This window comes from Dreissena polymorpha, chromosome 7 (genome assembly GCF_020536995.1).
Source record: "Dreissena polymorpha isolate Duluth1 chromosome 7, UMN_Dpol_1.0, whole genome shotgun sequence".
Taxonomy (NCBI): domain Eukaryota; kingdom Metazoa; phylum Mollusca; class Bivalvia; order Myida; family Dreissenidae; genus Dreissena; species Dreissena polymorpha.
The window spans coordinates 3,735,129-3,757,139 of record NC_068361.1 but is presented as its reverse complement, the minus strand read 5'-3'; the positions used below and the strand labels follow the sequence as shown (position 1 = coordinate 3,757,139).

Here is a 22,011-nt window from a genome sequence, read left to right as displayed (position 1 = left end):
TTTATTCATACGACTGTATAATTATGAAAAGCACGAATTTTAATTGAAAGTATTCACATTTAAATGATGTCACTTAATCACGAGCATGTCGCCTTCCGCTGTTTTTTAAATGAGGTAACTGTATCAATTATTGTGTGCAAAGATCTATCAATAAACATGTATTAAAGGGGCCTTTTCACAGATTTTGTCATGTTTTGAAGTTTTTCATTAAATGCTTATATATTGATAAATGTTTACATTGGATCTAAAAAGCTCCAGTAAACAATAAAGAATAAATTTTAAAAAAGGAAAAAAAAGTAGACCGCATCAGGGCTCGAACCAGTGACCCCCGAAGTCCTGGAGAAAAAACCAATTAGACCGCTCGGCCATCCTGCCAAGAACGTGTGAACGACGTATTTTATACTTTATATAAGCAATCTTCGTTATTTCACAAAATTAAACGACAACAACAGAACTCTCCAAATTATTCAATCGTTTCGCGTTGCAACGCTTTATAATTTTCAGGTTTTTTAATCGTCAAAAGATGCATATAATTGCTATATTAGACCATGGTAAGTGTTCAGTATTACTGCTTCCTCACAAATATCATAACTAAAACGAAAATTTGCGAATCTGAAACAACTGTTTTCAATTTTGTCAATTTACCAAAACGTGAAAAGATCCCTTTAACATTTATGGATAGATCTTTGACATTTACTTTTAAAGGTATGACACTGATTCAGTGTCATTTTGGGAATTTCAGTAATCTGTAACACTAATTTTCTCAAATTAGAGAGTTAAACCTTTTACTTTTATCATATTGGATTTGAACGAAGGCAGTTTATTGGTCCAAATATCGCAGATACTGTGATTAGCGTTCGTTAAGCATTATGGCGAATACAAAGAACACGAAACATTACTTTAAATGTTTTCTTGTACAACCATTCTGCGTCGTTTATTGCATTTTGCTGTTATTTCAGTTAATGAATTTTATTCCCTTTCTCTTAATTCAGCATAGTTTGTGATCATATTTCACTCAATCGTCACCAAATGTAATCACGATGTTATAGGGTGTAGTAGCGGTAAATGAGGGTTATGTTGAGTGGTCAATAAAAGGGGCCGTGTTCTGAAAAAAACTGGGCATAATGCATGAACGTTAAGTGTCGTCCCATATTAGTCTGTGCAGTCCGCACAGGCTAATCAGAGACGACACTTTCCGCCTAAATTGGATTTTGCTAAGAAGAGACTTCATTTAAACGAAAAATGTCATAAAAGCCGAAAGTGTCGCACATGCATTATGCCGTTTTCTCAGAACACGACACAAAGGTATATATGTATATTACGTACAGTTATGTCCATTAAGTAGATACAAGTTAATACATTTAAACTTTTGAAATTTCGCTAAAAAAAGAACAATGAAATAAGAGCATATTTGGAGGTATAATAATTGTCTTAATCAACCAACCAAAAACAACTTATAGATGACCGCTGAATTTACAGTTTTTTTCATTTTTAGCTGATATCTTCATTCACTTCAATTTTTGTTATATGAACATGAAAGAAAGTATATGAAAATCTTCGCATTTATATAAATTATGTGATTTAAAAGTAACGAAATAGCTGTAGCAGAATTATGATTATGGTCATGTAATATTGTATTAAACATAGGTTATATGGCTATGCATTTCCGACATTTTTGGTCTACTTAAACTTATCTTCAAAGGCGTGCTTTTCATATCTTATAATTTAGATAGATCATATAAATTGTAAATGCAAACCGATCTTACTTTCAATGCATTACTTTTATCGAGATTTAAAGACATAGAATATTAGAACTCTCACGTACAACTTTGCCGTCTTTCTTATCACCTCACAACTGTAACGCGTTTCCCCTCAGCTCCCAGAAAAAAGCTAAACATCCATAATATATGTGGCGGTTCTGTTTTAGAAATTACAGCTTCCGGTTCGTGTAGCGACGCAGTGAACGACTGCGCAGCGTACGGAAGTAGCATGTGTACTGAATATGCTTCGTGGGCGAAACAAAAATGTCAGCGCTTCTGTCATTTTTGTGACACGGATAATCACAATGGAGGTACGGAGTGTGGTGTACCCAGCCTGCTTAATATTGATTATGATAAATACAATTCTATTAAAAGCTTCACGTGTTCCTTTTTAAACTGCTTCACTGCTTTAATAGAAGACATATGATCAGTTATAGTTCTTAACAAACTCTTATGTTTAGCTTTATTCGACGAAGTACGCCAGGGCCCGTATTCACCAACCGATTCTTAGACTTAAGAATAAAGAATAGACTTAGAACCAAGAAAAATGTGTTCAGTGTTTGAATATATACAGGCCGCCACTGGTGATTATGTCATTAACAAAATGTTCTATATGAAGAATAATATAGATAGAGATGTTTACTGCAGAGTTTGACTCGAAATTAAAGAAATTATTGAATATTCTAATTTAAAGAATTTTCTTTATTCTCAGACTCAAGTAAAAGAATTGTTTGGTGAATACGGACCCAGTATTCAGGGCTGGGTCCAGATCGGGCAATCACGTGAAAAACAAAATTACGACAAAATACAGCTCCCGCTAAGAAAATTCGCAGCTAGTAAATTAGAGATATAAAGCGAATATTAATACGATCTAAACGCTAATAACTATCTTTCCGAAATGGATGGAAAGATAGCGGCATTTAACAATTCATACAAGTAATAAAGGGTATAAAACGGCGAAATATATCTGTCTCGGCATGGAAGTCACCATCTTGTTAAAGTTGAAACGAACTTAATTTTTTAAACATTTGTGAAGATGTCGGCTGGGCAGGTTTGATGCAAGACATGAATTTTTAAAATGTCTTTTTTCGAACATTGGAAAAAAATGAAAACATTTCAACGAATCAAGAGAGATAAGAGACGCTTTAATCAAGCGAGAGAAATAGCACCAATGAAGTCAAACATTATATAAATTCTGCTTCGCGTTTGTATAATAGAGCAATCCATTTGTTTCAACTGTAGCATTTTAATATAAAAAAATCGAGTACTGCCAACATTGCGTTTAAAATATATAACGTTCGGTGAAGAGAGGGAATATTGTTTTGCTTGATGTCGGTCGGTCTGTCTGTCGGTCGGGCGGTCTGTCTGTCGATAGACAAGTTCGTTTCCGATCAATATTTTGTGAATGGATTTTCCGATGGGCTTGATAGTTCCAATGTGCAATGGCCTTTGACTGTAGATGACCCCTATAAAAATACGTGTCACTAGATCAACTGTCAAGATCCCTGCCACAAAAAGTGTGAAAATAGTTTCCGATCAATAATCATCAATGAATTGACCGATTGACTTGATACTTCACATATGCATTGGCCTAGGACTGTAGATGACCTCTTTCGAAATTGTGGTCACTAGGTCAAAGGTCAATGTCACTGTCACAATGAATGTGCAAATCGTATCCGATAAATAACTCGTCAACGAATAAACCGATTGTCTAGATACTTCACATGTGGATTGGCCTTGGCCAAATGATGACCCCTATAGAAATTGGGGTCACCAGTTCCAAGGTCAAAGGGCAAGGTCACTGTGACAGAAAAAATCCTTTGTGAAGGCCTTGTGTTTGAGGGGTTTAAGTCTCCCACCGCTGAGCTCTTTATATATATATATATTATATATATATTTATTGAAGGTATTTTAATATATTTATATTTTTATTTTATTAGCGAATACATCTTAAGATATATATATAATTTTAATTTAAGAAAATATATGAAGATGTCATTGCAATACTTTCTTAATAATTTGCAATGTATTTTAGCTTGCAAGGACGCGTCCAACGAGTGCGCATCTTATGTCAGCAGCATGTGTACAGAATACAAGTCATGGGCCGTGCAGAACTGTCAAGCCTATTGTGGATTCTGCGGACACAGAAAGAAACGTAAGGTTTAATCGCTCCGAACCATTTTCCCCAAATCTGTATAGCAGCCTGGCCGCCCGTTCCATTTAACTTAAAAGTTTAATTTTGGAAATTTCGAAGCATTATTTTGTTCCAAATCGGATTTTGCCACCTATACATGTTAAAATTCGGAAATTATCCTGCATGGTATAAACATTCAGCGTTTCGCGCATAAAGCTGGCACGGACGCATTACAATTTTTGGTCATGTTAGTTTTTCTTTTTTTTCGTAATGTAATGTTTGTCATTTTCCTATTTTTTTCCTGGGATCTCTTTACTTTGCTATTTTATTTTCACGTTTATACAGAAAACAATTGAGAAAATGATGTGAGAAAGTACCTAGTAAATGTTAAATAAAGATAAGTGTTTTGGTCGCCAAGAACACCTGAATCCGTCGCCAAGGTTCGTGGTTTCTAAAGCCTCACTAAAGACACTTGTCTGTGTTCAAACTTATAACAGAATCATCACTTTGTACAAAATGGAGGTTACTTTATGTTTTTTATTTCATTTAGTATTTGTTGTTTTTTGGCGAACTTGTAACTGTCTGAGCATGCGCAGTTTGCAAAAGTTTTATTCTACGATAATGTTTTAAATTTTTAGGGGACCTGCGCGACCTGTTAGTGCCCATTGTAGAACCATCGAAAGCGTATGGTAAGTAACATCAATTAAAAAAAAACGATATTAGAAAGAAAGTATAAATCTTTCTTCTTATTACTTTTGTATTAATAAATGATCTACAAAAATGTTACTTTAAAAGGATCATATTACTTGTTATTTTTAGTATTATTGCTAGATTGAGTAAGATTTGCATTCCCCGTAATTAAATTCCATGCACTGACTGCTTTTTTTTACCACGCACTCGGCGCCATTTATTACCATGCATTTCCCTGAACTCAAAACAATTTTACTAGTATTTAATTGACCCTGAAAAGCTGCTAAGACTGGTTAAATATCATTGTATTAAAATGTTGAACGCATCCTATAATTCAAATACATCAATAAAAATGTCTTAATTTTAGATTCAGGTATTGTACCACCGAAAAAGGCCATTAACGAAGAAAACATGTCAGACATTGTTCCCGGAATTGACGTTACAGTAAATGTTCCTGACGTCATTGGGAATTCTGATGACGTGATAATGTTTCCTCGCAAACGTACTGACGAGGCGCCCCCTACCGCTCTCTGCAACACAGTGAGGACAACGTCTAGAGGTGCCATCGACGTTCGCGGAAAATTAGTTGAAGGTACCATGAAAAGTAGTCCAGTGGATCGAATAAAACTTATAGTAGTTATGTTCAATTTAGCTTCCTAAATACTAAAAGCACTTTGCAGATACCATATCTCAACATGAAAACGATGATATAATACATGATATGCACTAGATCTTACTTAATTTAATAAGCGGAAAGATTTTCCATGTATTGAAATATTGTTGCGTTTCAGGCGAAGTGTGTGAGCAGATATTAGTTGTTAGCGCCGAAAATCGAATACTGCTGACTTTCGAGGATCTGCGAATGGATTGCCAGTCCGGTAAATTTCATGTGGAAAATGAATCTATCCCGACCAGGGACCGTTCTTAAGACCTTTCCAAAATGACAACGACTGCTTATTCTTCCTGAGAAACCGACTCGATAGTGGCTCTGAAAGCTTTTGGGTTAATCTACAATGGAGATTCAATAAATATGTATTTAGATACCTAAACGCGAAATAAATAATTGGCTTCATATAATCTTTTGGAGTGCACTAATTTGAATTATGTACCTTACAGGTGATGAAATGACGATTGTGGACGGTGTCACCAACGAAAAAAGATCATTGTGCGATTCGCAAATCGAAAAAACATGGCTGTCACATGGAAACATCGTGGTGCTGCAATTTAAAGCGGGGGTCAACGGACATGGCCATTCATTTTCTTATGAAGCGATCCCACAACAAAAACAACCTGGTACTTTTGAGTTCTATCTACGATCTAAAGTCAAATTAAATTGCATAAAAACGCTTGACACCTACCCGTATCAAGCTAATAACTATGCTTCAAATGAAACACAATTGGTCGTGTACACATTTATTCAACATTTTTTTCAACGAAAATGCGAGGAATGATCCAGCATTACCCACAATAATGCTAATAAATGTTGATAATTTTATTCCGTGAAGCCTTCGTAATGGTAATTTTAGTTTTGTTTTCTGTTAGGTAGGTCACGGATATCTTATTGTTGTCTAAATAATTGATACGAACGATCGTAAAAACATACAAATAAAATGTACTTACAAACTGTCAGAAATGGCATAAATTAACCGTATTCCAAGGACCGACCGTATTTCTTCCTTTTTATTTACAAATAATGGCTATTTAATGTTAATCTAACGTAATGTGTATCTTGCTTACAGCGTGCAGACAACAGTTTACTGATGTCGCGGGTCACCTGACTGTTCAGAGCAGTGACGTCACCGAGTGCGAGATCTACGTCATCGTGACGCCAGGCAGGAGCGTTCAGATAATTTTCAATGAGTTCCACATGGTTGACATGACTGGTAAACCAGGCTGCATCAAGGTAATGGCGGAAACGCGTTTGATCTAACAATCTAAAGTTGACAAAAACAAACTATCAATAAAGCTAGCCGTGAATGTATATACTGTCTGGAATTCAAAGCGTCCAATAAACATAAAGGTTATGAATATGATAGGGTACCCTCTAATCAACTTTGAATAATAATCTTCTGACAGTGGACAAAAATAAGAACCGAAGAAGTTTTCACACATTTCGTTACATTCGTAACACTTAACTTACATGAGTTGCTCCTTCTCATATAAATCTGCACATTTAAGGTGTTATCATCATGTAATGAAAATGGAAAAACAACATATGCTTCTTTATCAATTTAAATTATTTTACGTGATTATTATAAACACAAATTTTATCGGCAAAAATCTTATAGACCAGTGCAATTGTTTGTGTTATTTGGTATTTATCATCGTACAGTGGTCCTCCTAAAGTTTTCTTCAAATTATGCATCAAGGGTCAAAACTCACTGCGTCTTGGAAGTCACATTGTTATTATGGACGTTATTAAAAAATTGCTTTAACACATTTCTTATCTGAAATGGCAAGGCCGTGAGAGCTCTAATATTTTCTATGCAACATCGTATAGTAACCCTCAATCTAGTGTGTTCAATTCATTCCAATGAGGTCGAAACAATTTACAAAAAACTATAAGCAGTACAACTTTCAACTGTTTTGAACGCTCGGTCATTATGAAGTCATAGTGATAACGTGCTCTTTCAGGTTGAGGACATGGAGGGCGAAGAAGTGGATTCATTTTGCGGCGAGTTGTCTCCCTTCATCTGGGAGTCACGTGGTGCGCGAGTGAGACTGGTTTACGGTCAGGTGCGCGAAAATGGCGGCTTCGAGGCGGAGTACACAGTCCAGACTTTGTAAAAAACTTAATGACATCAAAAAGAATGCGCATCAACAATCTACATTGTCCAAAGTGGTTATTTTTTGTTAATAACGACAGTGCGTATTGTTAACCGTGAACCGCAATGGATATCGGCAAACTCTGAAATAATCGCATGAACAGAATAGCATTTCATTAAATTTCGTTTGCTATATGTCAATTTGTGAAGCATGATGATATTGACAAACGTTGTCGCTGTCGCTGTCGCATGAAATTATTGTATTCCTACCACTGACTTAATTGTGTTTTTTATGTACATGTTTGTGCTTATGTTTAAATACATTTATACGTTTCATAAATTGAAGCTCAGTTGAATCTCTGTCATGACAAGTGATATATTGCAATACAGAAAATTAGTTAATTTATAATCAAAAGCCAACTTCTATAATAATCGACAAGTTTAAACCTTTTCAACGTCAATAGACAAAATCTTAATAACGTACCTAAAATAATAATAATATTTTTTTTACAAATTAACCAGCGTTTATCAAACGGAGCTACCGTAATTACTCTATGTTTTCGGACACTCTAAGTTTTCGGACATCCCCCTTTTTTAGCAAAAATAATTATTTTTCGTGACTCTTTATTTTCGGACACACGAGTTTTCGTCCGTTATTTATGTCTCAAAATTTTGTTAATATTTTTCTTATCTAAGTTTTCGGACACGAATTTTCTTTATTATTTTTAAGTGTCCGAAAACATAGAGTAATTACGGTAACCTGCCCCACTGAATTACTTATTCTATAAACAATTGAATAAACCTCAAACAATATTGTACACTAATGGTCGAATATTGTGTAAATTATCAAATCGTCCTGTTACTTTTTTGGTCTGGGCCAGTCTGATGCTAACGTGAACCCGATCATACATGTTATTTGTACTGCATTCTTTCATAAAATCGTGTTATTTTGATCTATATCTTTAAAAAAAAATGCTTCTATGAAAAATGTGCAGTCTCTTAGTATATTCATTAAAATTTTTGTATGCCTATTTTTTTTCAAATGTTCATATAAGGTTTTTGTACACCTTTTATTTAAAAGCTATATATTTTGTTCACTTTTATTAAATTGCCTTTTGTTGTGTTGCTTTTGTATTTGCTTTTTTGACAAAACAGACGACATATTAAATGTGCCGCGCTTTAGGAATTGGCATTTTAAATGAATAAATACAGCATTAAAGTTTGTTAGTTTTATTTCTTCAAAGTATAAATAATCGACATGCAATTAACATTTAGCTAAAGAGCAAGTTATATTCAACTGAATATAAAGAAAAAAACTTTTTAATTCATTCACTAATCACCGAATACAAAATAGCACATTATTTGCATATTCAAACGTTAATAAAATTCAACAATATACATTTTATAAATTATTCTCGCTTTACACGTTATTACGTTTAACATATTGTGTCGTATTTAAATCGAACACACTTTACATCAACAACGCTGTATAGTACATATTGCACAAATGACACGTGTGTTACATCAACGTAAACGTGTTATGCGTTACTATACTTTCTAGTACTGGTATACGACAGGTCTAGTACATCAGACACTGCGCTCATGTACTCAACATATCGGTTGTCTCCCCCTTTTTTTGACTTCATCGACAGGTCCAACGCTTCGCCGTTTCCACCTTCACCAAACGTCATCGTTGACGTAAGCGGCGCCATGTTCATATAGAAGCCGTCATACCTGTGCGTCCTGTCTAAGTAAACGCGCCTCATGAAGTCGACGTCAGAAGGTCGCATATATTGTTTATTGATTGGAGTAGCGTTGTCAACTTTTTCTTTCTTTATAATAGTGTGTTTTCTTGGCTTATTTTCGGATGAAATATCATTTGGAGCACTTTGTGGAAATGCCTCTAGGGATTCTCGTTGGGAAATGTTTTCTGAACGAGATTTTGGTTGAACTGTTGTAACGACAGTGCTGGTGTTGGATACCCATTTTATTGGTCGCGAGTACGGTTCTACATTCTCCAGCATTTGTTCGAACTGGAATGGTTCGCCGACAAGTATTTCATTGCCATCACCTGTCTGTATGTTTCTGATCCGTGCAGATTTTTCTAATCTTTCTTTAAAGAAAGCTGATTTAGGGCTTGGTTTTTCACAAGGATTTGTCGGTGACGTTTGACTGTTGACTGCATGGACGATGTTTTGATTCACACCTGTGTCCGATAGCCCTTGTGCACTTGTTATGTTAGTTCTCAGATGGTTGATAATATTCCGAACATCGAAGGCCGCAACAATATTTTCGCGAATGCTCTCATTCAAATCTTGTTTGTGTGCAGGCGTAATCCATTTATTGAGAGATTTTATATTTCCATACTTGCTTTCATTCTCCTTGTCGTCTTTTTCAACTTCTGTCTTCACTACGACATCTCTGATAATTTCCGGAGATTGACGACTAATACTATTCATGTTCGTATTGATTGTCTCTCTTCGTACAGCCACCGGTTTGATTTCGCATTGTTCCAATGCCGTTTCCACGCGCGAATCTTTATTTTCCTTTATCAATATTCTACTCTTCTGCGTTGTTTCTTCGAACGTTGTACGTTCGTTGACGTCTTCTTTGTGTTCCAACATGTGTTTTAGGAAATCTCGGTTCGAATTGAACTTTTTCAGGCAAATCGGACATCCTATATGCAGGCTCAGCGACATGTTGTGATCGTCCTTAAGATGTCTGGACAGTCTAGTCTGGTGTCGGAATCGGAGGTGACAATGGCTACAAGGGTATATATGCGAATCCCGGATGTTCTCAGTGGAACTTTCCTTTGCCGATGGTTTCGCGGTTTTACTCGGCTGCAATCCCGTTGTCTGGTCGTTCGGTTGCTGTTGTCCGTAGTCAAATAAAACTCTTTCTTGAACTGGTCGATACACGCCGCTTTTAGTCTTGTCGGTTTTTTCACGAGATCCTGAATAAGAGACTGCTGGTTCCGTTGGGAACGAACTTGGTTTAAAATAAAACCTGGTCTTTTTTAAAGAATCATCGTCGTTTTTATCGTCAACTGCTTTTCGTTTATTCGGGGTAGAGAATTGGCTTCGTTCTGTCATTTCTTTTTCATCGGTCCGTTCAGCTTTAGCAACCATTTTTTGACCATTGTATTCCTGGAGCTCAGTCATTCCATACACGGTCTCTTCAGTTCGTTTTCTGATAGCGTTCATGACGTTGTACATAACCACCGATGACGTCACTTCTTCTCCACCAATCGAGTTTTGAGGCTGACCGATATTGCGTTGTCTGATTTGCGGTACATGATATTTAGTGTCTTTCACAATTCCAGCTTGATTCGGCTTTCTTCCACTGATATCACTGCGTCTGATTTTGTCAGTTTCTGTTAATTTTGCAGGCGTCTTCTTTTTTTCGTCAGGATCTTCGATTCTGGCGACGACTTTTCCAGTCTTCGTCTCAATTATTATCAGAGGGTTACAATCGTGTTCGTCGTCGACAACTATTTCCGGGTCTTGTGACATCGCTTTGACGTTTCCTGAAGCCTCGCTCTCTTTAACGCTCTGAAAGAGAACAGCACTAGCGTTAAAACATTAAAGAAATCAACCTTTAAATACGCTATGAGCAATGAAAACAGAAACAAATTAAGTACGTTTATAATTCAGAAATAATATTCAAAATATTTGTTACTGCAAACAATAATTAACGATAACAATAATGAACGATAATGATGAACGACGACGACGACGACGATGACGACGAAAAAGATGATGATGATGGTGATGGTGATGATGATGATGATGATGAATGATAATGATGATGATGATGATGATGACTATGATGATGACAATGATGATGATGATGATGATGCTGCTGCTGCTGCTGCTGCTGCTGCTGCTGCTGATGATGATGATGATGATGATGATGATGATGATGATGATCCAACATATAGAAATATTTTAATGAAAACAAAGAATGTTTACCATAAATCCTGCACACTGCGTGTAATGTTTCCGGAGTGCCTGACGGTGCACGAACGTCAACCCGCAGTTGACGCAGCGACACGCCCAGTTATCTCCCTTCTTGTGTCTGCGACGCTTCTCGGCTTCGTACTGGCCCCGGATAGAGATTGTGAGACCAGATTTTGGAACCAGCTTCATAGCAGATTTTAGACTTAGTGGTTTTTATTTTCGGTCTTTTGGCTTTGTTGTTTATTAGAGCTCGTCCTGAATATATCAGAAGGGAATATTGTTACTTAAGTTTGTAAAAAAACGACGTTGTAATAGCATTATATGGGAGTAGAAACCGTAATGTAGGTTATATACATTATATCAGGGACCTATTTGTTTGTATAGGTCCCTGATTATATCTGATACATACCCCGACACGCAATCCGTTATGTACTCATTCAAATACGTTTTTGTAAACAAAGCATTCGTTAGTCAAAATTAGAAATTATTTCTGTATTCATGTGACATGAAGAGAAACACATCTGACATTAATGATCTTGTAATTTTAAGTTTAACGAGTAGATACAAAGAAATTACGACAATTCAATATGGTCTTTAATCTATCGGAGTTAAATAGAGTAAAACCGGTAGTTGTGATTACTTTATATACATATATATATATATATATATATATATATACATGTATTTTAACACATCCGTTTTGAACACATACCTGTTGGAATGGGATGCCAGTTAATTCCGAAGGATTTCGAGGATTTTATGTATTTGTAAGTGGTTTACGTGGTATTTATTTGCTTGTAAATGATGATATTTTCGTAAAATCATTGAGCATATATACGAGACGTTTCTCACACCAAATCCTGACATTTTAGCACGTCATGATTCAATCAAAGGTGTCAATGCATAATTGTAACATCTCAAGATACACTAGAGGCTTGAAATGTGTGAAAATGCTGGCTTATGACCTATTGACATGTGTTCACGATTTTTTCCACACGTAATGCAAACGTTTTAGAAACTCTTCTGCTGATGGATGGATTATCCATTCTTCACATGTCATATTTTGACGATTTCACTGTAACTTAAAAACAACACAGACGTTCGCCGTCGTTGTTATATTCTTTATGACAAATTAAGATACAGTACTAAAATATGTATACCGGCAATCTTAGTATTATGCTTTATCTGAAATTGAAGACTGCTGATGGAAATATTAGTAGCTAATTACGTGCATTTTAACATGCTTAATGTTTTAAAAGCTATTTCCCACAATAACAAATAATCGTCAATATACTATTAACAGCGCCCACTCAAAAGCAATTGAATTCAATTACACATAGACAAATATTTTTCCCACGTAAATTAAGCACTTTAATGTTATTCTTCGCTCAGCGCTGGGATATTTTCCGAGGTGATAAGCGTAGTTCCAGAACAATAACTGTGCTCTATGTCTTAATAACCCGTGTGAATACCATGTTAGAATTCTCCGTAGAAGCAATACTAGTTTTGTACATGTCTACTGATAAAATTGAATGCATAGGAAAGCCATTTCATTCTAAACGAAATATTGAAATGTTATTATAGTTTTCGACAGTATCAATTGGACTTCTACTACGTTTTAACGATTAAGCAAAGCTATATGGTTTATTTGTCATTAATATAGCATGTCAGTGTTAAAAGTAATTTACAGTTTTTCAAGCTCGTATTCTTCTTTGGTTATCTCTGAAATTATTTTCTTAAATATCGAAATGTTTTTGAGAGACGCGAAACCAAAAGTATATGTCGTTCAATACTCCATGGAGAGATCAAGATAATTTTTCATGAAGTAAACGAAAGGTGTTATGCCTATTAAATAACGTATAACGAGCGATATGCAATCACACTACATATCGATGAAGAAAACATTTTCGTCACCGTCATTAAATAAACCAATTTCAATAACTGTCTTAAATTTCCACTGGTAGTTTACATGCACGTTCCCTAAAGTAATCGCTTCGAACCATTTTTCCCAAATCGGTATAGCAGCCAGGCCGCCCGTTCCATTCCACTTAAAAGTTAATTTTTGGAAATATCGGAGCATTCTTTTGTTCCAAATCGGATTTTGCCGCCCGTTTAATCCACCAATACACTTTAAATTTCTGAAATTATCCTGCGTGGTATAAACATTCAGCGTTTCGCGCATCAAGCTGGCACGGACGCAGTATAATTTGTGTTCATGTTAGTTTTTCTTTTTTTCATGACGTAATTTGTGTTTTATTCCTGCTTTTTTTACTGGGATTTCTTTACTTTATTGATTTATTTTCACGTTAATACAGAAAACAATTGAGAAAATGATGTGACAAAATACCTAGTAAATGTTAAATAAAGATAAGTGTTTTGGTCGCCAAGAACACCCGAATCCGTCGCCAAGGCTCGTGGTTTGTAAAGCCTCACTAAAGACAAATATCTGTGTTCAAATTTATAATAGTATTATCACTTTGTACAAAATGGAGGTTACTTTATTATTTTGTTATTTCATTTGGTATTTGTTGTTTTTTGGCGAACTTGTAACTGTCTGAGCATGCGCACGTTTGCAAAAGTTTTATTCTACGATAATGTTTTAAATTTTTAGGGAACCTGCGCGACCTGTTAGTGCCCACAGTAGAACCACCGAAAGCGTATGGTAAGTAACATATTAATTAAAAATGAACGGCATTAAAACGAAAATATAAATCTTTCTTCTTATAAATTGTGTTTTTGTAAATGATCTTCAAAAAATATAACTTTAAATTGAACACGGTACTTGTTATTTTGAGTAGCATTGCTAGATTGAGTAAGATTTGAATTCCCCGTAATTAAATACCATGCACTGGCTGCTATTACCACGCACTCGGCGCCATTTATTTCAATTTATTACCGTGAACTCACAACAATTTTCAAACCAGTAAGATCTTGACCTTGAAAAGCTTCGTAAACTAGTTAAATTTAACATTATTAAAAGGTTGAACGCATCCTGTAATACAAACACATACATTGTCTTTGTTTCAGAATCAGGCATTTTTTCCACCGAAAAAGGCCATTAACGAAGAAGACATGTCAGACATTGTTCCCGGAGTAGACGTTTCAGTAAATGGTGATGACTTCATTATGAATCCCGATGACGTAATAATGTACCCTCGCAAACGTACTGACGAGGCTCCCCCTACCGCTCTCTGCAACACAGTGAGGACAACGTCTAGAGGTGACATCGATTTTCGCGGAAAATTAGTTGAAGGTACCATGAACCGTAGTCAAGTGGATCAAATAAAATTTATAGTAGTTATGTTTAATTTAACCCCACAAATACTAAAAACACTTTGCAGAAACCGTTTCTCAACATGAAAACGATGATATTATACGTGATAAACACTCGATCTTACTAGATTTCAATTAATTATCGGAAATGGATATATATTGAAATATTTTGCGTTTCAGGCGAAGTGTGTGAGCAGATATTAGTTGTTGACGCCGAAGATCGATTACTGCTGACTTTCGATGATCTGCGAATGGATTGCCAGGACGGTAAGTTTCTATTCCATGTGGAAAATGAATCGATCCCGATCAGGGAGCGTTCTTAAGGTCTTTCTAAAATGACAACGACTACTGGTTCTTCCTGAGAAACCGACTCCATAGTGGCTCTGAAAGCTTTTGGGTTTATCTTCAATGAAGATTTAATAAATATGTCTTTAGATACCTCAACGCGAAATAAATAATTGGCTTCAGATAATCTTTGCGAGTGCACTTATTTGATTTATGCACTCAACATGTGATGAAATGACGATTGTGGACGGTATCACCAACGAACAAAGATCATTGTGCGATTCGCAAATCGAAAAAACATGGCTGTCACATGGAAACATCGTGGTGCTGAAATTCCGAGCAGGGGTTAAAGGACATGGTCATTCATTTTCTTATGAAACGGTCCCACAACAAAATCCACCTGGTACGTTTCGAGTTCTATATTCAATCTTAAATCAAATTTAGTTGCATAAAAACAATAGACACGCATAATCTTTCTGTTTTTAGCTTATTACTATGCCTCATATGAGACAAAATTTGTCGTGTACACATTAATTGAACATTTTCTTATCTAAAATGCGAGGGATGATCCAACATTACCAGCAACAATGCAAATCAATGTTGATAATTTTATTCCGTGTAGACTTCGTAATGGTTATTTAATTTTTGTTTTATGTTAGGTTGGTCACGGATATCTTATTATTGTCTAAATTATTGATCCGAACTATCGTAAAAACATTCTTACAAATTCTCAGAAATGACATAAAAGTACCGTATTTATAGGATCGACCGTATTTCTTCCTTTTTAATTTACAAATAATTGCTATTTAATGTTGAACTAACGTAATATGTATCTTGCTGATAGCGTGCAGACAACAGTTTACTGATGTCGCGGGTCACCTGACTCCTGTTCAGAGCAATGACGTCACCGAAATCGAGATCTACGTCATCGTGACGCCAGGCAGGAGCGTTCAGATAATTTTCAAGGAGTTCCACATGATTGACATGACTAGTGAGCCAGGTTGCATCAAGGTAATTGCGGACACGCGTTTGATTTAACAATCCGTACTGTTAAAAAACCAACTATTAATAAAGATAGCCGTGAATGTTAATACTGGCTGGGTGTTCAAAGCGTCCAATAAACATAAAGGTTATGAAGATAATGGGTAACCCTCTAATCAACATGGAATAATATTCTTCTGACAGTGGACAAAAAAAGAACCGAACAAGTTCTCACACATTTTGTAACATATAACACTCAAATATGCATGAATTGCTCCTTCTCATATAAAGTTGCGCATTAAAGGTGTTATCATCATGTAATTAAACTGGGAAATCAATTAGAGATCTATGCTTTTTTTACATGATTGATATTATAAACAAAAATTTATCGGCAAAAATCTAAGAGACCAGTGCAATGTTTGTGATATTTTGTATTTATCATCGTACAGTGGTCCTCATAAAGTTTTATTCAAATCATGCATCAGGGCTCAAAACTCACTCCGTCTGGGAGGTCACACTGTTATTATGGACGTTATAAAAAAATGCTTTAACACATTTCTTATCTGCAATAGCAAGGCCATAAGAGCTCTAATATTTTATATGTAACATCGTATAGTTACCCTCAATCCAGTGTGTTCAATTTATTCCAATGATGTCGAAACAATTTACAAAAAACTATAACAGCAGTACAGCTTTCAACTGTTTTGAACGCTCGGTCATTTTGAAGTCAGAGTGATCACGTGCTCTTTCAGGTTGAGGACATGGAGGGTTAAGAAGTGAATTCATTTTGCGGCGAGTTGTCTCCCTTCATCTGGGAGTCACGTGGTGCGCGAGTCAGACTGGTTTACGGCCAGGTGCGCGAAAATGGCGGCTTCAAGGCGGAGTACACAGTCCAGACTTTGTAAATAACGTAATGACATCAATAAGAATGCGCACTAACAATCTACGTAGTCAACAAATGGTTATTTTTTAAATAACGACAGTGCGCATTGTTAACCGTGAACCGTAATGGATATCGGCAAACTCTGAAATAATCGCATGAACATAATAACATTTCATTACATTTCGTTTGCCATATGCCAATTTGTGAAGCATGATGCTATTGACAAACGTTGTCGCGTGAAATTACTGCATTCCTACCATTAACTTACTTTTGCTTTGTTATGTATATGTTTGTTCTTATGTTTACATGCATTTATTTTTCATACACTGAAGCGCATTGAATCTCTGTAAAGACAAGTGATATATTGCAATACCGTAAATTAGTTAATTTATAATCAAAAGCCAACTTGTGTAATAATTGACAGGTTTAAACCTTTTAAAGTCAATATACAAAATCTTAATTGCGTACCTAAATATAATATATAATATATAAAAGAACACCTAAAACAATATTCTACACTTATGGTCGAAAAAAGTGTAAATTAGGAAATCGACCTGTTACTTTTTGAGTCTCGGCCAATCGGATGCTAACGTGAACCCGGTCATACATGTTTTTGTACTGCATTCTTTCATAAAATCGTGTATTTTGATTTTTATCTTTTAAGAAATGCTTATATAAAGAAATTGCAATCTCTTAGTCTATTCATTTAAATTTTTGTATACCTATTTCTTTTCAAATATACATATGAGGTTTTTGTACACCTTTTATATAAAAGCCATATATTTTGTTCACTTTTATTAAATTGCCTTTTGTTTTGTTGCTTTTGTATTTGCTTTTTTGTCAAAACAGACGACATATTTAATGTGCCTCGCTTTAGGAATTGGCATTTAAAATGAATAAATACAGCATTAAAGTTTGTGTTAGCTTTATTTCTTCAAAGTATAAATAATCGACATGCAATTACATTTACCTAAAGAGGAAGTTATATTCCAATGAAAACTGAATATAAAAAATACCCATCTTTTTAATTCATTCACCAATCACGGAATACAAAATAGCACATTATTTGCATATTCAAACGTTAATGAATTCAAAAATATACATTTAATTAATTTGACTCGTTTTACACGTTTTAAAGTTTAAGACATTGTGTCGTATTTAAATCGAACGCACGTTAAATCAACAACGCTGTATAGTACATATTGCACAAATGACACGTGTGTTACATCAACGTAAACGCGTTATGCGTTGCTATACTTTCTAGTACTGGTATACGACAGGTCTAGTACATCAGTCACTGCGCTCATGTACTCAACATATCGGTTGTCTCCCCCTTTTTTTGACTTCATCGACAGGTCCAACGCTTCGCCGCTTCCACCTTCACTAAACGTCATCGTTGACGTCAAAAGCGGCGCCATGTTCATATATAAGCCGTCATACCTGTGCGTCCTGTCTAAGTAAACGCGCCTCATGAAGTCGACGTCAGAAGGTCGCATATATTGTTTATTGACTGGAGTAGCGTTGTCAACTTTTTCCTTCTTTATAATAGTGTGTTTCCTTGGCTCATTTTCGGTTGAAATATCATTTGGAGCACTTTGTGGAAATGTCTCTCGGGATTCTCGTGGGGAAATGTTTTCTGAACGAGATTTTGGTTGAACTGTTGTAACAAAAGTGCTGGTGTTGGATACCCATTTTATTTGTCGCGAGTACGGTTCTATATTCTCCAGCATTTGTTCGAACTGGAAAGGTTCGCCGACAAGTATTTCATTGCCATCACCTGTCTGTATGTTTCTGGTCCGTGCAGATTTTTCTAATCCTTCTTTAAAGAAAGCTGATATAGGGCTTTGTTTTTCACAAGGAGTTTTCGGTGACGTTTGACTGTTGACTGCATGGACGATGTTTTGATTCACACCTGTGTCTGTTAGCCCTTGTGCACTTATTATGTTAGTTCTCAGATGGTTGATAATATTCCGAACATCGAAGGCCGCGACCATATTTTCGCGAATGCTCTCATTCAAATCTTGTTTTTGTGCAGGCGTGATCCATTTATTGAGAGATTTTATATTGCCATACTTGCTTTCATTCTCCTTGTCGTCTTTTTCAACTTCTGTCTTCACTACGACATCTCTGATGATTTCCGGAGATTGACGACTAACACTATTCATGTTCGTATTGATTGTCTCCCTTCGTACAGCAACCGGTTTGATTTCGCATTGTTCCAATGCCGTGTCCACGCGCGAATCTTTATTTTCCTTTATCAATTTTATACACTTCTGCGTTGTTTCTTCGAACGTTGTATGTTCGTTGACGTCTTCTTTGTGTTCCAACATGTGTTTTAGGAAATCTCGGTTCGAATGGAACTTTTTCAGGCAAATCGGACATCCTATATGCAGACTCAGTGCCATGTTGTGGTCGTTCTTTAGATGTCTGGACAGTCTAGTCTGGTGACGGAATCGGAGGTGACAATGGCAACAAGGGTATATATGCGAATCCCGGATGTTCTCAGTGGGACTTTCCTTTTCAGATGGTTTCGCGGTTTTACTCGGCTGCAATCCCGTTGTCTGGTCGTTCGGTTGCTGTTGTCCGTAGTCAAATAAAACTCTTTCTTGGAATGGTCGAAACACGCCGCTTTTAGTCTTGTCAGTTTTGTCACGAGATCCCGAAAAGGAGACTGCTGGTTCCGTTGGGAACGAACTTGGTTTAAAATAATACCTGGTCTTTTTTAAAGAAGCATCGTCGTTTTTATCGTCAACTGCTTTTCGTTTATTCGGGGTAGAAAACTGGATTTGTTCTGTCATTTCTTTTTCTTCGGTCCGTTCAGCTTTAGCAACCATTTTTTTATCATTGTATTGCTGGAGCTCAGCCATTCCATACACGATCTCTTCAGTTCGTTTTCTGATAGCGTTCATGACGTTAGACATAACCACCGATGATGTCACTTCTTCACCACCAATCGTGTTTTGAGGCTGACCGATATCGCGTTGTCTGATTTGCGGTACATGATATTTAGTGTCTTTCACAATTCCAGCTTGATTCGGCTTTCTTCCACTGATATCACTGCGTCTGATTTTGTCAGTTTCTGTTAATTTTGCAGACGTCTCCTTTTTAGCGTCAGGATCTTCGATTCTGGCAACGACTTTTCCAGTCTTCGTCTCAATTATTATCAGAGGGTTACAATCGAGTTCGTCGTCGACAACTAATTCCGGGTCTTGTGACATCGCTTTAACGTTTTCTGAAGCCTCACTCTCTTGAACGCTCTGAAAGAGAACAGCACTAGCGTTAATAAACATTAAAGAAATCCACCTATAAATAGGCTATGAGCAATTAAAACAGAAATAAGTTAAGTACGTTTATAAATTCAGAAATAATATAGTAATTGTGATTGCAAAAAACAATTAACGAGTATGAACAATAATGAACGATAATGATGAACGATAATGATGAACGATAATGATGAACGATAATGATGAACGATAGAGGAGAAGAAGAAGAAGAAGAAGAAGAAGATGATGATGATGATGATGATGATGATGATGATGATGATGATGATGATGATGATGATGATGATGATGATGATGATGATGATGATGATGATGATGATGATGATGATGATGATGATGATGATGATGATGATGATGATGATGATGATGATGATGATGATGATGATGATGATGATGATGATGATGATGATGATGATGATGATGATGATGATGATGATGATGATGATGATGATGATGATGATGATGATGATACCGATGACGAGTGCGAGACAGTGAACACTTAAACATACATTCAATATAAAGAAACATTTTAATGAAAAAAGAATGTTTACCATAAATCCTGCACACTTAGTGTAATGTTTCCGGAGTGCCTGACGGTGCACGAACGACAACCCGCAGTTGACGCAGCGACACGCCCAGTTATCTTCCTTCTTGTGTCTGCGCCGCTTTCCGGCTTCGTAATGGCCCCGGATAGAGATTGTGAGACCAGATTTTGGAACCAGCTTCATAGCAGAATATTAGACTTAGTGGTTTGTATTTTCGGCCTTTTCGCTGTGTTGTTTATTGGAGCTCGTCCTGCAAATATAAGGGAATATTGTAAAACGAGTTTGTTTGTTTAAAAAAACGTTGTTTTCATTGCTTTTTTTGTTTATATGCATATGCATTATACAGGAGTAGAAACCGTAATGTAGATTCTCTACATTTTGTCTGATAAATACTCAGACACGCAATCCGTTACAATACAATGCGTATTTGTAAATAAAGCAATTTTGTTGATAAATATTTGCAATAATGGTTTCTTTTATGTGACATAAATGATCTTGTAATTTTAAGTTTAACGAGTAGATGCAACCAAATTATGAAAAATCACTATGGTTCTACAGAAGTTAAATAAAGTAATAGTTGTGATAGATTCAGCTTAATATTAATGACCCGCGCTCTGTGAAAAGGAGGTTTAATGCATGTGCGTACAGTGTCTTCTCGTATTAGCCGGTGCGGTCTGCACAGTCTAATCAGGGACGACACATTACCCATAAACTGGATTTCTGCTTTCTTTAAACGAAAAATATTATAAAACCGAAAAGTGTCATCTCTGATTAGCCTGTGCGAACTGCACAGGAAATCTGGGACGACACTTTACGCACATGCATTAAACCCCCTTTTCACAGATCAAAGCCCATATATATTAACACATTTGTTTTGAACACATACCTGCTGCAATTAGCTGACAATTAATTCCGAAGGATTTCGTAGATATGATGTATTTGTATGGTGTTTACTTTGTATTAATTTTCTTGTAAATGATGATATTTTCGTAAAATCATTGAGCATATATACAAGACGTTTCTCACACCAAACCCTGACATTTTAGCACGTCTTGATTCAATCAAAGGTGTCAATGCATAATTGTAACATCTCAAGTTCATTAGATACACTAGAGGTGTGAAACGTGTGAAAATGCTGGCTTATGACCTATTGACATGTGTTCACGAAGCTTTTCACACGCTGTGCAAACGTTTAAGAAACGCTTTTGCGTTTTGGGTGGATTATTCAGTCTTCACATGTCATATTTTGACGATTTCACGGTAACTTAAAAACAAAACAAACGTTGTAATATTCTTTATGTCAAATTAAGATAAAGTACTCAATATGTATACCGGCAATCGTAGTATATGCTTTATCTGAAATAGATGACTGCTGGGGGAAATATTAATGGCTGATTACGTGCATTTTAACTATTTAAGCTATTTCCCAGAACAACAGATAATCATTAATAGGCT

The 22,011-nt window shown here is 35.9% G+C and overlaps 2 protein-coding genes across 3 annotated transcripts in view; one reads left to right on the top strand and one right to left on the bottom strand.

Annotated features, from left to right (window-relative positions):
* Positions 1–17,206, top strand: part of LOC127838504 (A disintegrin and metalloproteinase with thrombospondin motifs 13-like) — a 41,023-nt gene extending 23,817 nt beyond the window's left edge. The window contains exons 24-31 of one of the 2 annotated variants that reach the window (XM_052366291.1): positions 1,928–2,071; positions 3,796–3,915; positions 4,533–4,583; positions 4,952–5,176; positions 5,376–5,462; positions 5,701–5,877; positions 6,324–6,487; positions 16,600–17,206. In XM_052366291.1, coding sequence (XP_052222251.1) covers positions 1,928–2,071; positions 3,796–3,915; positions 4,533–4,583; positions 4,952–5,176; positions 5,376–5,462; positions 5,701–5,877; positions 6,324–6,487; positions 16,600–16,620 — 989 coding nt within the window. In that variant the 3' untranslated portion in view covers positions 16,621–17,206. Of the gene's footprint in view, positions 1–1,927; positions 2,072–3,795; positions 3,916–4,532; positions 4,584–4,951; positions 5,177–5,375; positions 5,463–5,700; positions 5,878–6,323; positions 6,488–7,218; positions 8,569–16,599 lie in introns of those variants that run through there. The other variant, XM_052366290.1, reaches the window with a different exon arrangement.
* A 553-nt stretch (positions 17,207–17,759) lies between these two features.
* LOC127839065 (uncharacterized) lies at positions 17,760–21,559 on the bottom strand. The gene is made up of 3 exons (XM_052367232.1): positions 21,443–21,559; positions 20,563–20,806; positions 17,760–19,987 (listed from the first exon to the last, which is right to left on the bottom strand). Exons 2-3 carry the CDS (start codon positions 20,737–20,739, stop codon positions 17,972–17,974), a joined length of 2,193 nt encoding a protein of 730 aa, XP_052223192.1. The 5' UTR covers positions 20,740–20,806; positions 21,443–21,559; the 3' UTR covers positions 17,760–17,971.
* Positions 21,560–22,011: the final 452 nt, after the last annotated feature.